Genomic DNA, 23,671 nt, shown 5'->3' with positions numbered 1-23,671 from the left:
TCTTTTTTTTTTTTTTTTTTTTTGGTACCAAAGGATCAAATGCAGGACCTTGTGCTTGAGAGGCAGGGGGCAGCACCACTGAGCTAAATTCCCAGCCCAATCCCAAGTGAATTTTAAGAACAGCTTGTTCATTTCTACAAAAATGGTAATTGGAGTTTTGGTAAAGATTGCACTGACTCTGTAGTTCCATTTGGGAGAATAACCTAACAACATTAAGTTTTTCAATTCATGAATAATAATGCCTTTTAATTTCTTTCAACGATGCTTTACAGCTTCCACTGTGCATTCCTCTGGTTAATTTATTCCTAACAAATTCATTCTTTTTGATATTATTTTTTCTGGACTTGTTTTCTTAATTTCACTTTCCGAGTGTTCATTACTGGTGTATAGACACACAGCTTGTGGTGGTTAACTGATTGTGTCAGCTTGGGTAAGAAGCACCCAGCTAAACTGGATCAGCATAGTTCTGGGTGTGGCTCAAGGAATTCACTGAAGACAGAGACCCAACCTGGGTGTGAGTCGCTCCGGCGTGTAGGCCCGGAATGGAAAGAAAGGGACAGGAATGGGGAAGGCTCACCTCTGTTTCTTTGGAGGAGCTCCAGTCTTCCGCTTCGCCTTGGATGTTGACTCCTGCCTGCTGGCACAGACCCTTCAGTTCAGCCTCCATCCAGCACAGACCCTTGGGCTTCCTGATAAGGACTGGCCTGGGACACTACAATGAGCTCCAGGCTTTTGACTGGATCCTTCGGATCTCCAGCACACACAGAGACCTTTTGCACTTTCCCACACCTGATTCTGTGGGTGGCCATTGAAAGCCAATCTTGTAAATTCTTATGTATTTGTGTATCTTGCGTTGACTGTTTCTTTAGTAAGCACTGATGATACACAGCTAGTTTTGTATATTGATGTTAATATTATTTACTCATTTTTGTGGTACTGGGGATTGAACCCAGAAAGCACTGACCTGCACCCTCCAGCCTTTTTGTTTTTTTATTTTGAGACAGGATTCCACCACATTACCCAGACTTGCCATGAACTTGCCATCTTCCTGCCTCAGCCTCCTGAGTTACTGTTATAGTTGTGAGGTACTACACCAAATGCTTTATAGCCAACATAATATTTTGAAGGAAACTTTTCTCACTAGTGCACCCTTGAGAACTTTTATTCATTCTTTGTGCTTATCAGACACTTTGTGACCCTCAGTCTCTAAATGCTGAAAATATTAATACCCGAACTACCACCCTATTTAGTCTTGGTCTTACCTGCCTTCTTTTCCTTTTTATCCTCCCCCTTCCTCCTCCTCTTCCTCTTCTTTTGCTTCTTCCTTCTCCCTCTCTATCTCCCATTCCCTCTCCTACTCCTTCCCTCTCTCCCTCCCCTCCTCCTCCCTCTCCTTTTTCCAGTTCTAGGGATTGAACCCAGAGCCTTCATACTTACCTTCATCCCCATCCTCTTTTTATTTTTTATTACAAAAACGCATCCTGCTAAATCACTAAGTTGCCCAGCCAGGGCTTAGATTTTTGATTCTCCTGCCTCAGCCTCCCAGAGTGCTGGGATTACAGGTGTCTGTCATCACACCTGGCTTGTGTTACCCATTTTGATACGAACATTCTGATACTGCCTTATTAACAAGAAATACCTAGTCTTGGACAAACGATAGCCAGCACTTCATTTGATCATGCTACCTCCAACACTGGGGAAGAGAAAAAAGAAATATGAGAAATAAATATGTTCATATTTAAAATGTATTATTTATCTTTGGTCCAATATATTTTGAAGATTATAAAATGTCTTTTAATTATTTATTATAGAAAATGGGAATTTCATAATTAAAATCATCCATAATCCTTCTGCTCATAAATCATCACAGTTAAGAATTAGGCCACTGGTAGGTACTGAACATGAGTATTGTTACTATTATGAGATTGTGCTACCATTTTTAACATCTAAATGATGTAAATAAGACTCATTGTTAAACATTACCCTATAAAATAGGATAAAAGGGGACAGTAATTTACATTTATTTGGGCAGCCACTTTTAGTATATCTTTTTCATGGATCCTTTTTTTTTGTAATGAAAAAAACACATGCATTTAATTAGAACAGTCAAATATATCTGAAGGATTTCTCTTGAGAAGCAACAGCTCCTTTCCCCATCTCTCCAGAACTACATCCCTACTCCTCAGAGGATGATTTTTTTTTTTTTAAGTTTCAAAATTTGAGGCTGTGGGGATTGGACCTCAGGCCTTGGGAATGCTGGTCAAGTGCTCTACCACTGAGTTATATGCCAGCCCCTGGCACCACTCTTAACTTCAGTTTTTTGTTTGTTTGGGGTTTTTTTTGGTACTGGGGATCGAATTGGGGACCTTGAGCTTGTGAGGCAGGTGACGGAACCACTGGGCTAAATCCCCGGCCCACTTAACTTCAGTTTTTATAACTTTCAAGAAATAACCTCCATATCTCCAATGATGCTTCCTTCTTAATACATCTTGATTTCTCAACTTGAGATACTATCTTGTCACATTCCAATTTCCCTTTCCCACATTCACGACCAGCTCCAGGCAACTCTTATTTTTTTCACAATGAAGGATGATGGTATTTAAGGATGATGGTGTTCACCTTTCGTTCTGTAAATATAGTCTTTGGAGCCTGTCTCTGAGGTGCTCGTACAGATGGAGAGCAAGTAAACAGCACTGACATAAACAAGGTGATGGTGCGTCTGAGAGTGACTTGCTATGGTCACATTTCCCTCCCTTTTCTTCCTGATCACAACCTTTGGCTTCTCATGGGGAGTGATCATAGTATCATTATCAAGTGAATTTTTTACTGTTATACTCCATAGATTGGTCAGAATTATACAATGTGTGTGTGTGTGTGTGTGTGTGCATGTGTGTTGGGGTTGAACCAGGGTCTTCTGCATGCTAGGTGGTACTCTACCATTGAGCTCCACCACCAACGGCCCGCGTTTTACTTTTCCTTTCCTAACTTTCTTTTAGAAATGTCAGCATCTCCCAGATTTTTATGTTATCACTTTTCTGGAAAGGAACATGAAATATAGACTTTATCACACATTTAATTATTTCGTCTTCTTATTCATTCTTTCTCACTCGGCTTACTACTTGGATTGCTCCTCATTCTCCTTTTGAAGCCACTACACTGCTCCTCTCTTTTGTCCCTCAGCTGTCACCCTAGGATGGGTAAGACCCAGTATTCCTGTGAGCCACATTCCCCCTCCACTTTGGCTCTCATTTTGTGGGGTGTGTCCTTGGGCAGTTTCCTCAGAAAGGCTAAGAGGTAATCCTGGCATACACTGAAAATTATTTTGACCTTAAAGTTGATTAGTGGTTAGGTGGGAGAGATAATTTGAAGTCAACTGAGACTTCTCTCAGGATTTTTATACTTTTGTTCCTTTGCTCGCCAGCATCTATTGTACCAATGAGAAGATATTTGTAGTGGGAACATATGTTTTCCTTCTGGGAGGCTTTTGGGATCCCTTTATTTTCCTGCGCTGAAATTTCACAATGATATACGTTGGTGTCTTTTGTTTTGTTGTTGTTTTTCATTTGTTCTGATTGGCACTTTTCAATTAAAGTTATTATTCTATTTTACCAGGGTAGTTTTTTTTGTTATTTAAACAATGCACTCTCTTTAGTTTTACCCTTTTTGTTTATTTATTTGTGAATGTGCTCTTTTAATGGGATTCTTGGTTACTAGGTTTTCTGATTTTTTTGTGTTTTTTCTTTTTCTCTCATAGAGTCTGTTTTTTGGTTTGTTTGTTTTTTTGTTTTTACAACCCATGAGGATTCCTACACTTTATCATTGGATACTTAAAATAGGCAAATCATACAAAATTGCAATTTATGTAGGACAAAAAAGGTCAAATAAAATCTTTGCCTACATCAGTGTCTTCAAGAGTTCTATTTATTCTTTCAACAGATTTAGTATTTCTGTATTTAATATTTAGGACTTAATGTTTGCTCTGCCAGTTTCCATCTTACTTTGGTATTCCTTTCAATCCCTCTATTTCTCCTTTTGGAGTGGGAATATTTACCCTGTGCTACTATGTTTGCAGTGTTTTTAGAAAAACAAAACAACAATAACAGCAAAAAGAAAAAAACAGGGGCTCACAACTAAGAGTTTGTGCCTTGAGTTTCAAAGGAGGCTTTAGACTTGAACTTTAAAGGAGCTGTCAAACTTAAAACTTTGGTGACTCTTAGAGATGGACTAAATGGATTGTTTTGTTTTGTTTTTGAGACAGGGTCTCACTGTGTAGTTTGGGCTGGCCTTGAACTCATTATGTAGCCCAGGCTGGCCTTGAACTGGCAGCAGTCCTCTGGGCTTAGCCTCCAACTTCTGGGATTTGCTTCACAGCGCTTAGACAATCATGTGTGCCATTATGCCCAGACCAAATGTATTTTGTGTAGAGATGCCTGTGAGTCTTTTGGGAACCAGGACAGAATGTTATGGTTTAGATTGAGAATGTCCCCATGCATTCATACACAGAGCTTTTGTAAGGTGATTGAATCATGGGGTTGATATCGCTGACTTAGGAGGTGAGGCCTTGTTGGAGAAGGTGGGTCACTGGGGTGACCTGGAAGATTCTATCTCCCTCCGTGGCTCCTCCCTTTGCTCTCTGCTTTCTGAATACCATGATGTGAGCAGCTTTTCTCTGCCTAGGCCCTTCCACCATGTCCTTCCTTTCTTGGGCCTGCCAACCATCAACTAAAATCATAAGCCAAATAATCCTTCTCTCTATTAAGTTGTGGGTGTTGGGTGTTTTGCCCTGGCAATGAGAAAGTCAAGGAGGAATGTCATTCTGGGCAAGTGAAAGCAACCTCTGAGCCTTGCGATCAACCCTCAAGGACAGGCTAGAATAAGCACATTGATCTTAAAGATAGTAGGAGTGAGTTGAATTTCCTAAGCCCTTGCTAGGTGCCAGGCCTTGTGCACCAAAGCCACCATTTTAACCCTTTGACAACCAAATGAATGAATCTACATTATTCCAGTTTTAAGGATGAAGAAAAAGAGGCTCAGAGAGGTTCAAAATATATCCAGGTATGGCAGATTGCATTTTCTCAAAAATGGCCACAACAGTGTTTTTGTCCTACCTGGTTTTCCAAACACTATTCATTTTCTTTAGTCATAGGGTCCGTGTCTTCTCCCTTGAAGGTATACAGGCCTTTGTGACTGACTGACTTGCATGAGCTTGGAAGTCTTGGCTTAAAAAAGCAGAACAGAATCTGTGTCTTTGCTGTGGATTCCAGCCCACCAAACCCAATCTCCATGTTTTGAGGAAGCTCACATTTGATGAAGTGGCCACATGTCAGTATTCTGGTTAATAGTGAGTGTCAACTTAGGTCCCAGTAATGGCTGATCACTCACTAGACACAGGATAAGAGAAACCTTTAGAGGATCCTGGACCGTAGCTCTTGACTTACCCCATCCTTCCAGTCTTCCACCTGAGGCCTCAGACCAGGTTGAACAGAGAAAAATTGGCCTATTACACCCATCTAAATTCCTGACTATGCAATTCATTAGTGTGATATAAGAATTATCTTATATCTCTCTTCCATTTGCCCAAGATGCTGAAACAAAGAAAGCAAAGAAGGTGGTGGCCTGACTCCTGCTGTCAGAAGAAGCAGGAGTCCAAGAAGGCAGTATCTCCCTTGTTTGAGAAAATGCCTAAGAAGTTTGGCTTTGGAGAAGGGATCTAACCTGCTTTGTCAAATGGCTCTGCTACATCTGGCTGCAGTGACAAAGGGCCATCATCTAAAGGGGCTGACAGAGCCTCCTGCAATTAACCAGTCCATCCACCCCTGAACAGACAAATAGCTACTCAATTACATAGGCTGGCCCACAAATCCAGACCAGGAAAAAATAAGAACAGAAGTAGAGACTGTAGGCTTGAGCAGGGGAGAAGGCTGCCGAAGGGGATTTTGCCACGAAGAGACAACCTGTCCTTCATGCAGGAGTTAAAAGTTACCACTTTGGTGGAGAGCAAGAAGGCTCAGCTGGTGGTGCTTGTACCTGGCATAGAAACCACTGGGCCGGTTGTCTGCCTGCCTGCCCTGGGGGATCCCCACTGCATTATCAAGGGGAAGCCAGGCTAGTCCACAGGAAGACATGCAACACCACTGCCTTTACACAGGTCAACTCAGAAAATGAAAGGATCTGGCTAAGCTGGTGGAAGCTCTTAGGACCAGTCACAATGACAGCTGCGGTGAGATCCACTTCCTCGGGGAGGCAACATCCCAGGTCCAAAGACTGTGGCTTGCTTTGCCAAGATGGAAAAGGCAAAGCTAAAGAACCCATCACTGCTGAGTTAAATGTATACTGCTGAGTTTTCTGTACATAAAAATGAAAAAAAATTGTCCTTCAAAAATGTTTTTAGGGCTGAGGATTTGGTTCCACCGCCTGCCTCATAAGGTCCAGAGTTCTATCCCTGGTACCAAAAAAAAAAAAAAAAAAAAAGTTTTTTTGATGAGGCCCTTCCAGAATCCATGTTTGATTCTCACTCTGTCTACCTCCAGAGTCTCTGGGCTCCACCATCCACAATCTGTGAAGCTCACTGTGCTGGTTTCCTGGGGTTGCTGTGACAACACACTACATTATGGCTATGCTAATTAACCCAATTTGATCACGCTGTAACAGGTACATGTATTGAAGTAGCATACTCTACCCTATAGATATGTACAATTATGTGTCAATTAGAAAGAAAATAAAAGTTAAAAAAAAAGTCAAAGAACCACAGACCATGTGGCTTAAACCAAAGAAATTTATTTTCTCACAATTCTGGAGGCTGACGTTTGAGAACAAGTTGTTCGCAGGGATGGTTACTTCAGTGGCCTCTCTCCTTGGCTTGAATGGCTGACTTCTCTGTGTGTCTTCCCTCCATATTGGTCTGTGACCTATTCTCCTTGTCTCATGGGCACAATCTTCATGTTGGATTACAGCCCACCCACATGACTTCATGTTACCTCAGCACCTCTTTAAAGGCCCTGTCTCCCAATTCACTCACGTTCTGAAGGAGCAGGGGTTCAACATATAAGCTTTGTGAGGGAACAGCTAAGCCACCAGGACCATCAGCAGCCATTCTGGAGGTCTGTAGGGATGGACTTGGCTCCTACCCCACTTCTCTAGTCTGAAGCCTTCACCCTTTCCTTTACAGGGCAGTGATTTTAGGCTCTGGCTGCATATTAGAGTCTCTTGGTGAGTCAAAAACAATAGTTATAGACTGGCTCTACCCCAGACCAATTAAACCACGATCTCTGGGGAAGGGCCTGGGCATCAGCATGTTTGAAAAGTCCCTTGATTCTATTATGGAGCCAAGGTTGAGGCCAACTGCTCTAGGTAGTTGTCTGAGCAATGAGCCAGAGAAGTGACGGACACCTGTGGGAGCAAATTGAAAAGAAATCAGACGTGGGAGACTCTCAACACAGTTCACAGTGGCTTAGGATACAAAGAGACGGAATGTTAAGGGCAACAAACAAGGAGGTGGGGAGATGTCCACCCCATTAATTAAAACGTGAAATTTCATTACATGAAATTAGAAAAGAAAAAATAAAATAAGGAGAAGCAGAAGAGCACAAGTTATTCACTGGAACTGAAGAAGCAGAGGAATAATTAATTAGAGTTTGATAAAAACCTCTTAGTAACCCTAGTTCTTAAGTTTTACTTTGGAAAATTTCAACTGAGCAGAGTTTATTGACTTGATTTTATAAAATGCCTTACTGTTCGGCCCGGAGCTGCTCCATCCCCACCCTGTCAGGAACCTTGGGCTCACGACCCCCAAGTGGGCAGCAGCACTGTCTGTAGGGAGCCATGTCCCTGGCCACAGACACTCGGCACAGGCCTTTTCCGGCCAGAGTTTCCTTCTGCCTCCCTTGCCTGCCCTCCGGCTTTTTCTGGGGCTTACTGTTCCTTGTGAATTGTCATGGTGGGTGCTGCTATTCCTGAATTCATTTATATTGGTATTACTACAGTAAATTCTTTATGAAATAAAAATCAATAGTCACCGACATCCTGAGTAGTGAGGAAAATAATTGTTTATGGCACTCAGCTTAAGCTGTTCTGGTAATCACGTTGAAAAATACAATATTTATTCATTAGATCAAATTTAATGAGGCCTCCTGGCAGTAATTATAAAAATTACTGTAGCAGTAAATTACTAATGAGTTGTGATGTGCTTCCTACCTGTGAAGAAGGACTGGGGGTTGAAAAAGCCTGCTACCCAGATGAGGAGGCGAGGGAGGGAAGCCCTGGGGCCCCACGCAGCTCTCTCGCCCAGGCAGAGAGGATCAGTGTACCCAGACCACAAAAGCAAACAAGAAAAAGGACCAAGGATACACAACCAGGGGGCATTCTTGCAGCCGTGGGAACAGGATCAAGATTAGAGCATTCTATTCCCCAAAGGTGAGCGTCCTCTCAGCGACTCGGTGCTGTCGCGTGCTGGGGTCACGAAGGGGCACTCATCTGCTGCCTGGGAAGGACAGAGCTTCTTATTAAGGCTGGGAAATGATCCCAGACACAGGCCACCCTGCAAGTGTGGTCTGCCCAAGGTGCAGGTTGCGCTTGGCTCTTTCAAAGCCAGCCTCGGGGCACCGTGCCTGCTTCCAGGCGAGCATAGTGGATGATTTTTACAAGCTCCTGGATATCCTTTCTCTTCAGAAGGATCAGAATTTTTTTGCTCTCATATTTATAGCATGAGTCTAAGTTTTTTTCTTAAAAAAGAATGCAAGTCATTAATTTTGATTGACAGCCTAGGTGTGAAAATGCCAGAAAATATGCTGATTGGAGGCAAGTGTGGTTAAAAAAATTTTTATTAACAGAGTTGAATGGAAACGTTAAGTCTTGGGGAGGCACGGCTGGACACAGCTCTGTTGTGTGGTTTTCTGGGTTAAGACAGCCTTACCATGTAACTGGGCTGCGTTGTTTCACCCCTACCCGCGGGCTCTGTTCACCAGACATAGAGCTCTGGCCCACGATGAGGGACCAGCCAGGCCAGGTGAGGGCCCGCACCCCATCTGCAGCTGGACTCTGGTACCCAGCAGAAGCACCTTCTGTAGCCCCAGCCTGACTCCCCTCAAAGCAATGACTGAATAGCCGTAGACTGTCATCTGGAGTGACAGTTATCTATTCAGGTAGTAGCTGCTATTGTCTTCTCACTTGTAACACCAAGAGGGTTTTTGTTTAACTTTAAGAATTCTGACAGCATCTCAGAATGTCGTACTCCGAATGGGTCCAACCCCTCCTCACGCGGGGAGGGCATGATGACATTAGAGTGTACATTTTTTTCCTTTAAATTGCAGATGCCTTAAAATGAGATTGTCAGGTTTGTTGGCTTGTCAGCTGAAAGTATCAAGATTGTCACAGAGTATTATATCACTATAATATGATCACTGTACATGAAACTAATGAGTAATATTGTACTTAGTGGTGGGACCGAGTCACGGTGACATTAAAAGCGGTGAACATCCTTGTGTTTCACCCAGGAGAATCTGGGGAAGACGGCTGCCCTGTGGGACAGAAGGCTGGAATTGTGTCAAGAAGGAAAGGTGGAGAAGTGCTCTTTGGGGAAGGAGGTCAGGAGGCAGCCAGCTGAGTGCAGAAGGGAGGCTGGGCCTCCTCAGGGAGGCTGATTGAAGGGTTTGCACCCTGGCAGGCACCTGAAAACTGACTTTTGAAGGAAAGGATAAATGTGAGCTTTCTTTACGATTAGAATCCCAGGCTGCTAGACTAGAAGTGGTTTATCTGAAGAGGACTCAGATGAAGCTGCGCATTACTTCAGTGTCTGTCTCGCTCGAATCCTCCCTCCCTGGCTGCTCTCTCATTCAGTCCTCAGGTGTCCGAGGAGCCCAGTGGTTTGTGTGATGGGCACAGCCCCGCCTCTGTGAGGCTCACAGCGTGGCAGCGCAGACACGGAACAAAGACTCCTACAGAACAACGCACCATGCCCGCGGGGAAGAAAGGGGACGGTGGCCTTGCCTGGTTTGAGAAAGTGATGCTGAAGAGAGCACACAGGTGAGGAGCAACGAGAAGGGGAAAGCACATTCGAGGAGCAGAGCTGCTTGGAACGAAGGGAGGCCAGAGGGACTGGAGCAGTGGCCCACAGTCATGGGAGGAACGTGGCCTCCGGGTTCGGGGGCTCTGCCTGTGCCTTTGGACCCATTTCTTGGTGAGGTCTAAGGGACTAAATGATAGCATCAGTCCGGCGCTCGGCACAGGGCCCAGCTCATGGTAGAAATTCCATATATGGGAACCATCACGGTCATCGCGGAGGGGCAGGCAGGCAAATTTAGTGCTAGGTGGCAGTGCAGAACACCCGTATCCTGGTTCTGTGGTAGATGGGCTTGGGGACACGGGACAGACGGAGAATCAGGCATGCGCAGGCTGGCACTGGCGCTGTACCTGAGTCACCACACAGAAGAGGACAGAGAGCAAGTCCCGACATGGATTCAGGGTGACAGCCTCCTTGGCATGCACGTGTTTACTTTGGTGGCATGGAGCGATAGGTCCCATACTGTCTACTTGGGAACTGTCCCCTGGATTTGTTCAGAACACAGACTATACAGCCATATGAGGGGACCCCAAATCCAATACAACATGCTTTTTTCCATAAGAGGCAAAAAAAAAAAAAAAAAAAAAAAAGCGGTCAGTACCAAGAATGCATTTTTGCCAAGGCAGATTGCTTTTATGCCTTCTATTCCAAAAAGTCTGTAAAATGGGCAGCATTTATGTTTTCTAAAAGATGCACGTCCATTCCTCTCATAATGTCGTTGCAAACTGCACTCATATTTGAAGAAGGAAAATGTCCCCCACGAACTGTAAGAGAAGTTAGACTCTGTTTAGTGTCTGGAGAGTTGGCTTTCCATACCCAAGGCTCTTTTTCTGTAAACTCAAGAGCAGCACGAGGAGACAGAGTGCACGAGAGTTCTCTTCTGTCCCCAACCTCAGCAGCATGTTCAAGGATGGGCCAATCATTTTGGGAGGTGAGTTGTGAACATCTTGATTAAGATTGACCTGGGGAGGCTGGTGGTGTAGCTCACTGGTAGAGCACTTGCATACCATGTGCCAGGCCCAAGTAACGCACACACACACACACACACACACACACACTCTCTCTCTCTCTCTCTCTCTCTCTCTCTCTCTCGCTTTCTCTCTCCCTCTCTCGCTCTCTCTCTCAAAGGAAAGAAAGACAAAAAAAGAATTAATTTTTTGAGTCTTGGGTTCCAGGAGAATGATTTGGTGAAGACAAACATTTTTTCCGCTTGTCTTCGTCATCTATGTCTTCCCTAGTTATTCCCCATAGGGGCCATTGTCACTGGGCATACAGTGAGCATCATTAGCATTCCTGGGAGGAAAAGTGCAGCTTTTCCAACCTGTACTTCCAGAAGATCACCAGCCCTTATTTTCTGAGCGTGGTTGTCTAGATGGAAAGCGTTCACTGACGGGGTGGGGGAGCTCTGCAGCCAAAATGGCTGAACAAATGGAAGTCCGGCATCTAAACTGGCTCATCACTTCAAAATGCGTAAGCCGGGAGTGCTGGGGAGGCTAGAACAGGGAAGAAGAGGAAGAGGGCAGACATAAGCTGGAGACTCACCAGTCCTGCCAGGTCGGGCTTTGTCTGGCCCGCACTGCCTCTGGTACGCGAGGGCACATGCACGTTCTCACGCAGCTGTGCTCTCCCTTGCCTGCAAGCCTGCTGCCCCCGAACTCTTTTGAGAGTGCCAGCTCGGAGTGGGCCTTAAAGAGCCATCTGCAGAGGCTGCTCCGTGCACATGGTCAGCGCTTTGTGGAAGCTGCTTACTGGGGGTGCTTTAGAACTCGGCTTCTTTATCTGGCAGACCACATACTTCTGTTGGTTTTTTCCCCCTAAATTGAACCACTCCTGTCCCTAATTGTGTCACTCCTGCTGTCCCCTCTAGCCATCAGAGCCTGTGGCATGGTTCTGATTGTGTTACAGTGCGTCCTTGAAGCATTCTTTTTGTTTGTGTTCAATGGCTCTCCTTCAGCTCACAACACAGTGGTGGCACTGGTTTCCTAGGGTCACCCATTCTCCTCTGAGGACCAGCCCAGAAAAGCTCCGTCGTAATGAACAGGGCTTCAGACGGATGGACACACACACCGGCTTGAGAGCCCTCCTGGCTTCGGCCACTCTAACAAGATTTTGTCATTTGTGGCTTTTGCGCGTTGGAAAAACTTTCATCTCCGACTTTCTATGGGCTATAAATACTTGGTAGGTTAAAAAGGAATCATTCAGAACATGAAATAAACAGAGCCTGGCATGCACACAGCAACATGCCTCAACGGAGACCTTCAACTTCTAGGCCAGAGCGGCAGGAATCTGAGACAGGGCTCCCTTCATCCCCGCTCCCATCCACTTCCCTCCAGGGCTGGACACTGCTCTGGCTGATGACCTCTTTGGGCCGGATGTTTTCCTAATGAGGCAGGAGGATTAGGTCTCCATGTTACTCACGCCTTTTAACCACCGGAGGAGGACTGTTGATCTCCCTGGGGTCGGGGGGCACTTTTAGAATGCGCGGAAAACATGATATGGATATTAAATATCTACCACAGATTAAGAGTCCAGCAGAGGGAGGTTATATCTCGGTTCTGAAAATTGGTTATGATCGGGTTATTTCCCAAACTCCTTTAGTAGTACCCAGTTGTGATGTGTAATGAACAGACACCCTGTGGGGGACAGGGACACATTCGCATTGCATCTGGACCCTTTTACCTCTCATCTCCTCTCCTCCCTCCCATCTCCCCAGCCCGAGGGCTCCTTCCCATCTCCACAATATCTGTCTTCATCGTGGTCTTCATGGCTTGACGTTTTTCTGAGTAATTCCTTTATTATATTGTCAGGTTCTGAGAGAAACACATGTGTGATTGTTGTAAAACTTTTAAGTGAGAGAGAAAGACTGAGAATAAAAATCAGCCATATCTTCCAAAGAGCATTCTTATAATTTTGGTCATATACACATATATTTGAATATATATATATATAATATAGACATATAATATAAATATGTATCTATTTAAAGTTCAGTTGTAATGCACGTACAGAAAGGAGCACAAATCACAAATGGATATTTCAACATTTAAAAAAGCTTTAGAGATCATGCTGACTCTTGTCATTAGCACCTAGGTCGAAATGTCTTTTGTACCTAGCGAGGTGGATCAAGTCTCTTGGTAGCAACTCTCTCTCAGCAAACCTTCCACCACAGGTGACCATGTTCTGATCTCTTGCTTATCATTTTATACTCTAATACATATAATGCCTCACATCCGACATATATCATGTTTGTGTTCCGTTCCCTCTATAGCTTTATTACTTTATTTATTTATATTTTTGCTACCAGGGATTGAACTCAGGTCCTTGCACTTGCAGGCAGGTGGCAGAACCACTGAGCTAAATCCCTAGCCCCCCCTCTACAGCTTTAAACTTTGTTACATGTATATCACATATTTTCACAAAAGTAGGCCAGATTCTTCATGTAGTACTACAAATCTGATTTTTTTACTTTATATAATATTATACTAGACGCATACATGTTATTTAATGATATTTATGTAACTTGCTCTCTAATGTCAATTAAAGTTCATTTATGTTAAATATAAATTTTATATAATTATCTTTTTATATAATACTTTTCTGCCAGTAAGTATAAAACTAAACTCAATTTTTTTTTGGTACTGGGGATTGAACTCGGGATCCTGGGCTTGCAAGACAGGCGACAGTACCACTGAGCTAAATCCCTGGCCAAACCTCACTTTTTTGGATGGTGCTGGGAATCAAACCCACAACCTTGTACATGCTAGGCAAGTATTCTCCCATTGACCCACAGCCCAGCTCCCAAACTACCACTTTCTGGGGCTGCATCTCATGTGAGGTGTAGCATAACTTGTAAGCTACATTACTGATAAACATTTATCTTTCCCTTATGATTATATTTAAGTGCTCTTAGGGTAACATCCCTGAGCAAACTTATTCCAAAAGGTTTTATAATCTTATTTTGTGTTATAAATGAATTATGAGTATTCTTGTTTTTTAAAGTTTTGGAAACGGGGGTCTGGCTATGTTGCCCAGGCTGGCTTTGAACTCCTGGGCTCTAGGGACCCTCCCGCCTCCACCTCCTAAGTATCACACACCACTGTGCCTGATAGTTATGAGTAACACATATGTAATCTTTCGTGGTTCCCATGTTTCATTCAAGAACTCATAAAGAAAACGACAAAGGAGTTTTAGCCCTCTTCTTCCTCCTCTTCATCCTCCGATTAATCGGGAAGTAATGTAATTGGCAACTCTTTCTGCTCTTAGTGGCTACGTGCAAGGAATCACATAGACTGTTCTTCTTCAAGCGTTTTTTGGTGAGATATTTCAAGTACCCTTTGGGAAGAGGCAGCTCGGAAGTCACGGCTTCCCATCTTCACTCGCTCCTTTTTGCTAGTGACTGTCCCCACTGCGGTTCCCGGCTTTGCCATTTGCTTTGATTCTCTCCTGGAGAAACGGCTCCGAATGGGCAGCATCCACAATTCCATCTTCTACAGGATGCATGCAGCCAGGGGGAACTTCAGGAGCTGCTTCCTTTTCTTCCCCAGACCCCCCACCCTGCAGGTTTTTTCATGGGGCACCTTGGTGGAATCAGAAAGGAAGGTGGACGCACTACGAAGATGAAAAGAGATGCAGTGTGCAGGGTATTCTTAATATATTATATTGTCCACTTCTTTTATCCTGTGTTCTTTGTGTAGCATGCACTCATGTGATAATGTGTGTGTGTGTGCATGCGTGCATGTGTGTGTGTGTAGATGGCCATACCTTCTAGGCTGCTGTTATTCCAGTGGTCCCAATACAGCCCAATCTTGGACCAAGAGACATAAGCTATGTTTTGGTTCACACATGGGGTGATTTAATTTTAAAAGTCATTTAAAAATTCTCACTAGATTTCATTTCAGTTGTTGGAAAATTTTTTCACAGATGGCTCAATGTCTTTAATTTACAGGGCTGAAAACCAAAATACAAAAACCCCAAATCTAAGCAAACAAACAAACAAGAGTACCAGGCTCCAGCGCTCTGGTTGAGGGAAGTGGTAATATCCTCAGTTCATGGGACTGGGATGCACCCTGGGAAGACAGTGCGTTTCGTTCCACTCTAATCCATGAATATCACTGCCCTTGTTACTCAACCCAATCCCAGGATTTTTGCGTAATGCTTGCTGCTTTTCATTAGGAATGGGATTCTCTTACAAAACTCCAATGCTGTGGGTTGGCAAGTTTGTGAAATTTCATCCAGGAGTACATTTTCCTGGTCAGTTATGTGTGTTTTAAACACTGAGATTTTTTTCTTCAGTCAAAAAGACAAGTGAGGATAATTCTTAGAGATAAGTGTTTAAAGTAGAAGGAGTTTTTATTAGGTTGTCTGTTTACATCAATGCTACAGAATTCTTTTTAGTCCAAAAGCCACAGGGATTATTATTTCTTTGTCAAGGAGTCTCTAGATCTTTGCGGGAGACCTAGAAGCACCAGTTTCTCTTCCATTTAAACAAGTTCAATTCAATTCACTCGTATTGGCAGAGAACACCAAAATCTTAATTTTCTCAGCTAAGTTGGCCTGGGAGCTTTTGAAACATGGATTTTTGCTTCCATTCGAAAGCACATCCAAGACATCCAAGAAACAAAAACAAAAACAAAACCACTCTGTTCTCTAAAGCCACGAAAGCACATGCACTTTCTTTCCCTGAAATTCTCTCGCCAGAAGTCTATGTGTGAGTGAAAGTGAGGAAACCTATCTTACTGTCTTAAGAGCCAAGCCAATAAATACTTATTTCTAAAAAGTGCAAAGGGTGTGAAAAATAAAAAAATGCCTTTTTATGGTCTCATCATCTAGGTTAATCATCAGCAGTTGGCATTAGTGCCATGCTTTAGAAATAAAAGATGGGATGTGCTATCTGTGTCATCACGTAGAAAGTGGCTTATTAGTGGACCTTCTCCACGGCAGAACTCAAATGTCCGTTTCATTTTTGACTGGCAGCAGAGATTCCCATAGCAAGAATCCCTATAATTTATTAACCTTTTCCTATTAATGGACAACTAGGTTTTCTACAGATTTTTTCCACCTAAAAACCTAGATACTGAATCTGAATGTATCACAGGTCCAGTTAAAATACTAGCCACAGACCTTAGCCAGGCTTGGGGACAGTCACAATCGGTAGCCTTTATCCAGTTCTATTTCCCAGAAAACAAAATGGGACAATTCATAGTCAGGGAGTGGCCTGCCCACCCAGCACACAAATGTAAAGATAAAACCTCTTTTCTTTTTCCCATCTCTGCCTTCCCCAATCTTTCCTCCTACCTCACTCTTTCTTCCTCTATCAGATGGAAAAAGAAAAGTTTCCAAGGAAAATTTAGAAATGAAGCCTGTGACCAGGGCCAGGTTGACCTATACTGACTTCATTATATTTTTCTGGCTGCATAGTCTTAGCTTCCTTCTGCAAGTTCTGTGGATTGTTCTGCGTCTGTTGTTGAAGACTGTTAGGAGGTGAAGACTGTTATTGGTGGAAAGATTTCTGGTGGCTGGAAGGTTATGGCTGATGGTGCAGTTTAGTTGCAATTTCACACCAGACCCAACATTCCTAATTCCAATGAGGTGCTCTTGATCCAAACTGCGGCATTTTGAGTCAGGTGTTTGTGGGGCCCACAATTTTGTCACTGAAAATAACAGTACATCCGAAAGCTGAAAGCCGAACAAAGAGGACAGCTTTCAGAGTTGCTTTTTAAAAGGGCAGAGTTCTGCATGTTGTGTTTGTACTGTCAGCCCACGAAAACCAGACAAGGTTTAGGAAGAAAGGAAGGCTATTTACTAGAACAAAATACATGATAGTTCACATTACACATTTTCTTGATGGACACAAAGTGACATCCACACTGATTGACTGTCGGCACGCACCTCTCCCCCAGCCCCGTTCTGTGTGATGGATAAGCCAGTCTCAGGCAAGTGTCAGAAGGATTATCAAAAGAAAGAGCTGTCTGTAGTTGTTCCCTCTTGGAGGAGATTGACAACTCGCCCTAACAAAAGGAAACATTAGTGTGCTATTTGCGTCTCCCGAAGAGACTGTGATAAGATGACGTGATAAATGGTGGGGTGGGGGGTGGGAGGGAGGTTGCCATAAAAACACATAAGGTAGCTGAATCGTGAAATGCAAAGAAAATCTCAGCTGGCACAATTGATGAGGCTTGTTTATTTTACAAAGGTGAGCTGGTCTGAACAATGAAAGTGTCTGCGGATATCTTAGATGACAGCATAAGTTCTGCAATAGTGCTGCTAACAGCTTCAGGAGATGTCTGAAGTACTGTGTGCTTTCCCGCTGCTTAGACCTTGTCCCTCTGTGCTGAAAGCTCACATCGGAGGACAGTCCAACATGTGGCAGAAAAGGAGTAGGTCTTCCTCCTGCATGCAGCCCAGAGCAGGATCTGGGCTTGCAGAGTGTACTATGGTCATAGCGGGCGTCTATTGTGATTCAGAAACACGAAGAACTTGGGCGAACCCAAATAGAAATTGTCCCCCAGAGAGGCTTTACCCACGATGCAGACACTGCCACCCCTCCTCCTTTGCAGGCACGGCACCAATTTCAAGTGGTCTCAGGTCATTTGACAGGTTTGCTTCCCAAGCGAAGTGCTGTGAATAGGTTGCATGCGGAGGTGGAAAGTGCTTTGGCAGATGCTGAAATCCATGAGCATCTTCAGCAAGCACCCTCTTTCTCCTTTGGGACCACGCATTTTCACAGCATTTCCAGCCCCCATAGTGCTCCTGGGGTGGCAGGGGGGTGGTGGTGGTCTCTAACCTGTGACAAACCAGACTGTGGCTAACAGGTTGGCAGGGCTTCTTTGGCCTGTGCTGAGGTGGTTCTGGATCTCAAAGTTCTCTGTAGAACTTGGTCTTGGGTCTGGCAGTCTCTCTTATGAATCCTCAGGGTCTGACCTAGAGTAGGTTCTTCACAAATTCTGGCTGAAGCTGGCAGGCCCAGAGGTGCAGAAGGGTCTGGAGGGAGCCTTTGTTCAACTGTGGATATCAAGAACAGGGTTTGGACTAGGCCTGAGCGTCTCTTCTGTAGGCTTCAGGCAAGTCCAAGAATCTCTACCACTCCCTTCCACTCATCAAGGCTAACTTTGGGTTTTGGAGTTCATGGTAGAACTTTTCCTGGCTTTTGCGTCACACACATAGGGGCTCATCTCAAATTAAACCCTCACTCAGGTCCTGGATGAGTGAAGTTCAGCAATCATTTATTGAGGACACCTGTTTGGCCCTGACCTGGAGGATACCTAGGAAGGATGGTCTGAGGAAGGCTGGGTTCTACAGAAAGCTGTTGCATGCAAGACCACCTTGGCTCAGGCAAAGAGCCTTCTCACCTGCGAGAATCCAGACAGGCTCCTACATGTGCCACGAGAGAGCCAGGTACTGGCAGGACCAGGGAAGACTCTCCTGAGATTCCTGCAAGCACCCACTAAGTATGGAGGATCATGTTCTGCCCACATGGTCAATAGATTAAACAAAACAAGAGAGGAAAGCAAGACAAGTAAAGCCTTTCTGATTAATGTTTCTCTACTCTGTGTACCCTGGCCTCTTATTATATCCTTTGGATGCCTTCCCTAATATATTTTTTAAATGCCTTAATTTCTACTGAGACTTAGAGCAGTTTGAATCTTTCTGTGGTTAACCTTTAATTCCTGTGTGGTTTGCATTTCATGTAAAGCTGCTCCTTTAAGAGTGATTGGATGAGAGGCTGTGGTGACCATTCCACTCTCTCTCCTAGGTGTTGATGAACAGTCAGCCAAGTCCTATTAGTGCCTTTCTTGGTCCATGGACTCAACAGAAGAGAAATTGGCTTCTCTCTGAGGCTACTCTTTATCTTCTGAAGGTCTTTTAGATTTGACTGAGCTGCTAGAGAACCTACATTACAGATATCTTTGTGTTTCCTCTTAACCTTCGTCTTCTTCATGTCCACGAGCAACTACATTCTTTAAAAAAAAAAAAATAAACCTGAGGATTGGAAGTATATCTCAGTAGTAGAGCATTTACCTAGCATACACGAAGCCCTGGATTTGATCCCTGGCACAAACAAACAAACAAACAAATAAGTAAGCAATCAAATTTGATCCTTTTACAGTTTAGGAGACTCCCTAACTCCTAGGAGTAGTGAGGCAAATTTAGTTTCCAAGGAGTTCTAGACCTAAAGTGATTTAACAACTAGTAGCTGAGGGAAATGTCAAAGTAAGCAAAAGTCAAAGAAGGAAAGATTTGTGAGGACCACGGAGAAGAAGGGAGGTGAACCATCAAGCTAGAAAGAAGAATCAAGGATAATGGATGGAGGACTGGTGGGAGGGAGAAAGAGAGGCTGTTGGTGTTGGTGCTTGTTGGTGGAGAGGCACAGGAAGGGAGAGAGAACAAATACTAAGGCAGCCAAGAAAAGAAATCAGATTACTTGTGCAAAAACCAAAAAGCAACAGCAGCATCAATTAGCAACATAACGCAGAGGACCGTCCTGCCCAAGATGAGAACAACTCCCATCAGGTGGCCTGCTGGTGACACTGGCTGGCTAATGAGCCCCTTCAGAAGAGTCATCTTAAATGATTTCATCCCCAAAAGCCAAATTTGTTTTGTAGACCGATCTTTACCTGGAAATGCAAATGTTACAACCTAGAGATCATGCTTTTCAGTTTCTTTAGTTGTGGACACGGTGGCATCAGATGATCAACACTGACCAACCAGCTGAATAATCCCCCATCCACAGATCAAGCAGAAGGCAGAAGCAGCTGTGACCCCTCATTTGGCCCAAATCCACAACCCCAGCTTTTGCGCTATTCATCTTTAAAAGACAAAATCTATCTCCGAGTTAGTTGCCTTTTAGAATTAGTTGTCAAAGATGGGAAGCTAATATTAAAATACAAATTGTGATAGGTAGGGCATTATAGTTGATTAATTCAAATATAGTCAGGAGACTACCATAAATTCTTAATTATGGTGGAAAATAAACACATATCCAGTACCTGTTGACTTAAAGTAGATTATTGAAGAGAAAGCATAATTTGATCATTATTGTCCTTCTGCCATATTCTTGAAAATATAATGAAAATTTAACAAAAATTCTAGGGAATGTCAGGTACAGACCACATGTTTTTGTCAGTTTTTTGTGAATATCATACAGTAGTATCATCATATATAAAATATAACAGAGAAACTTCAAATATATCTGGTATTTTATACAGTAAAGTAGAATGAAAGGGTCTATTTTCCCTGGTTATGTCTGAATATGGCTTTAACCAAACAAATTATACATCAAAAGAAGCATTTGAACTAAATGAAAACACATTCAGTATTAAGTGTGTGAATCAACAAATACTGGTTTTATCTAAATTATACATCAAAGGAAGTATTTGAATTAAAGAAAAACACATTCTTATTGAAGTGTGAACCAGCAAATATTGGGCATGAGGACTATCATCTTGGACCTTTATAAAGTAATTTGATTCTTGGAAAGAAAGAAATTCTTAAGGGAGGAAACGAAGAGATGAAAATACTTGGGGTAGTTACAACTAATAATGGCTAGAGAGCTGGTTCTCTAGCTTAAAATGACTTACACGGCTAAGTCTAATAAACTAAGTGAAAACAAAGGAAAAAGTCTTTATGATTTCAAGGAGTGGTTTAAGTAATTTGATTCATTTTAAGGCTAAATTTTTAAACAGCTATCAAACCATTTCCTACTTTACTTTGGTCAGATTAAAGGGAAAAGAAAAATCAAACAAGAAAATAGTAATGTTAAGCAAAATTGACTGTACAGAAGAACACAGATGCATGCCACTTTTGTGAACAACCTTCTCCATCTATGGACTTAGGACCCTTCTGCTCAGAGTACCTCTCTCCACTTACTGACCACTAGTGATGAGCTTCTTTCTGAGGGATGGGAATGCAGGCTGCCGAAGTCATTACCAGCAGTACAGTCTGTACCTGAAGGAGCAGGGCACCTAGGGGAGCCCCTGGAGCTGGTCTGCCTTCCCTGCACCTAGGTCAGCTCTGGACTGAAGAGTGTGCCCAGCTTGTCTGAAAAGACTCTGGTTATTTTCATCATTGCTCAAAGTTGGCGCTCTGATCAGATGTACAAAGAAGCAGTTCTGTTGGAAAAGACCAGACATTCATACTCAATCCATGCCTCTCTGTGTGAATCCACACCAGCAATCAATAACCATCATGCGCAAGACACTATTATGGGTTAGCCACTAAAGAGCATGGTCTACTCCTCAGTCCAGAACTAAGTTTTGTTAAACTGTTATCAAGTACAAATACAAACACTATCTTCTTTATCCTTTGGTAAAAGAGCACGTTTCCTCTCTAATTTTTGAAGCACTGTCTCATGATAAAATATTATTATTCCACTTGTCCCAAATTAAATAATTTAATATTTCAGCAAAGTATTTTTCCTTATTTAAATGAAAATAAATAATTTAGCTTGTAAAGTAAAAGGCAGGGTTTCTTCTTTTAGACAACAACAACAACAGCAAAAAAATTAAAAGGGAGAGAGGAAGAAAGACATGTATTGTCTATTTGACAATCAAAACACTACAATAAAATAAAATAAAATCATGGTATCATAATAACAAGTTCTCTTTCCAGTGGTTTGCTCTGAACTAAATTGTATTCTTTATGTAATAGAGTGACAAATTGTTTAATTCGGTATCAAATATTCATGAGCTGCAAGTGTGCCGCATCACCAGAACGGGTGTAAGAACACAAACAAATACTGTGGCACGAACAGAGATGGAAGCTGACGGAAGTGGACGGGTGCACAGGTTTTCAACATCGCCGTAGCTCTAAGTCTGTGGGGAGAGAGAGGAGAGGAGCGAGATGGAGAACACCCGCCTTCTCTGGCCACCGTGAAGTGCGGCTGTTGGAGGGTGACAGGGTGAGAAAGGAAGCTGGATGTAGATTCTTACCGTCCCTCTTCTCCCACAGACCAGAAGGTTCAAAGCAAATCAGGAATGAGACCACAACAGGACAGAAATTCCTAGACACGGAGCAAGTAGTATTTCTTTATTAGAATAGAGGGTATGGGAAGTTTTCTTTTAAAGGTTACGCTGGCTAATTATTCTGAGTCTGTATTTAAAAATAAAATGGGTTCTTACTATTCAGGGAGCACAGCATCCTAAATTGTGATACACACCGTCTACGTGGTCATTTGTTTGCCCGATACATGGCGGAGGTTCACAGGAAAGAGGCATCTGTGAAAATAGCGAAATTGCAACTAGAAAACCCAGCTCTCTTCTGCAGGCTCTGTAAGTCTTCTTAGACCTCCTTGGAACAAAGTTATTAATTCAGAATGATAGATTTCTTCCTTCAGCCTCAGCCTAAGGCTCTCAATGCCATCCAGGATTTTCTGCCTTCTAACAGTCTTCTGCCTCCTAGCAGAGGGAGGGGTGGTGTTCAGGAGAGGAGTGTGTCTTTCAGGGTGCCTTTGCCCCACATGAGGCACAGTGCACCATTTCCCAGCGGCACGGTTGGCCTCTTGGCTTTTTTTCTAGAGCTCAAGAGTTAGGGAGGGGCTGGACACCACTCATTTCAGGAGGATTTTCATTCTCATCTCTGTAAGCAGTTATTTGGACTTGCTTAACAAACCTTCAAGAACTCCACCAAATTCAATTCGACTCTGTCAAATGGTACAAAGAGTGTTTGGCTATTAACTTTACCATCTCCCGTTAGCAAAGCTCATTTGTTTTCCCTTCTGAGAAGAGCTCTTTCTGCATCTAATCATACCTAATCTTTCTGCAAAGATGTTTTCCTAAAAAACGGTATAAATCAAGTTTTTGTAAATCTAATCATATGTTTTATGCATCAGGGAAACTCGGAATGTAAAGAAATCCCATGGTGCATCCTTCTGTAAAATGAAGATTTGCTCCCTTATTATTCAGTTTTGTAAATCTGAATGATTATTCACTGGAATGAAAGAGCTATGCCTTCATTTAGGTTTCTGCATTTGATGTCTTTCCATTTTGTATTTTCAATGAGCTCCAGTGTGGATGCACCTATCACCTTCAGCAAACGTGGCTCCTGATTCTGAGGCCTCAAATGGCCTCCAAACTGTATGCTAAGGGATCATAAGGAGTCATCATCCGAGAAAAACAGCAGGAAAGCTTGCCGCACCCTGTACTACGAAGGCAGACATCCACTTCAGACTCTCTGTGCTACCCCTTCAACTTCCCCTTCCGCAAATGAGAAGATCACAGAATTCCTCATTTCAAATAGGTGGGGTTTATTAAAGTCCTATCTAGGGTGAATTTTCTGGGTGGAGGGACGTGGAATTTCTCAGCCATCTCGGATTCAGGCAGAATATGGTCGCTGAGATGAAGCTAGAAAAGAGGCAAGGTTTACACTCATTCTATTTAGCAGAGACCACAGGGTGCTACAGCAAGGACCAGTTTAGCAATTGCAGCAGGATGAAAACAGGCTTTCAGCATTCTCCCTGTAGACCTAGCTCCAAAGGAGAACTTTCTTGAGCTGTTTTTTTCATCCTCCATCCCCTGGATCCCAATTAAAGTAAATGATACATTTCTTTTTCCCACGATAGAACGGCATCTCTCTCTCTCTCTCTCTCTCTCTCTCTCTCTCTCTCTCTCCCCCCCCCCC

At 43.2% G+C, this 23,671-nt stretch overlaps 1 protein-coding gene and 1 pseudogene across 1 annotated transcript in view; both read left to right on the top strand.

Annotated features, from left to right (window-relative positions):
• Cdca7 (cell division cycle associated 7) overlaps positions 1-23,671 on the top strand; it is a 62,019-nt gene that overhangs the window by 18,907 nt on the left and 19,441 nt on the right. Inside the window, exon 11 of the mRNA XM_033756365.1 lies at positions 9,835-10,020. Coding sequence (XP_033612256.1) covers positions 9,835-10,020 — 186 coding nt within the window. The remainder of the gene's footprint in view (positions 1-9,834; positions 10,021-23,671) is intronic.
• LOC104850234 lies at positions 5,583-6,336 on the top strand (annotated as a pseudogene).

Source organism: Fukomys damarensis, unplaced genomic scaffold (assembly GCF_012274545.1).
Source record: "Fukomys damarensis isolate Sample0158 unplaced genomic scaffold, DMR_v1.0_HiC HiC_scaffold_26, whole genome shotgun sequence".
NCBI lineage: Eukaryota > Metazoa > Chordata > Mammalia > Rodentia > Bathyergidae > Fukomys > Fukomys damarensis.
Note: the sequence above shows the minus strand (reverse complement) of the source record. Positions and strands in the feature narration are given on the sequence as shown.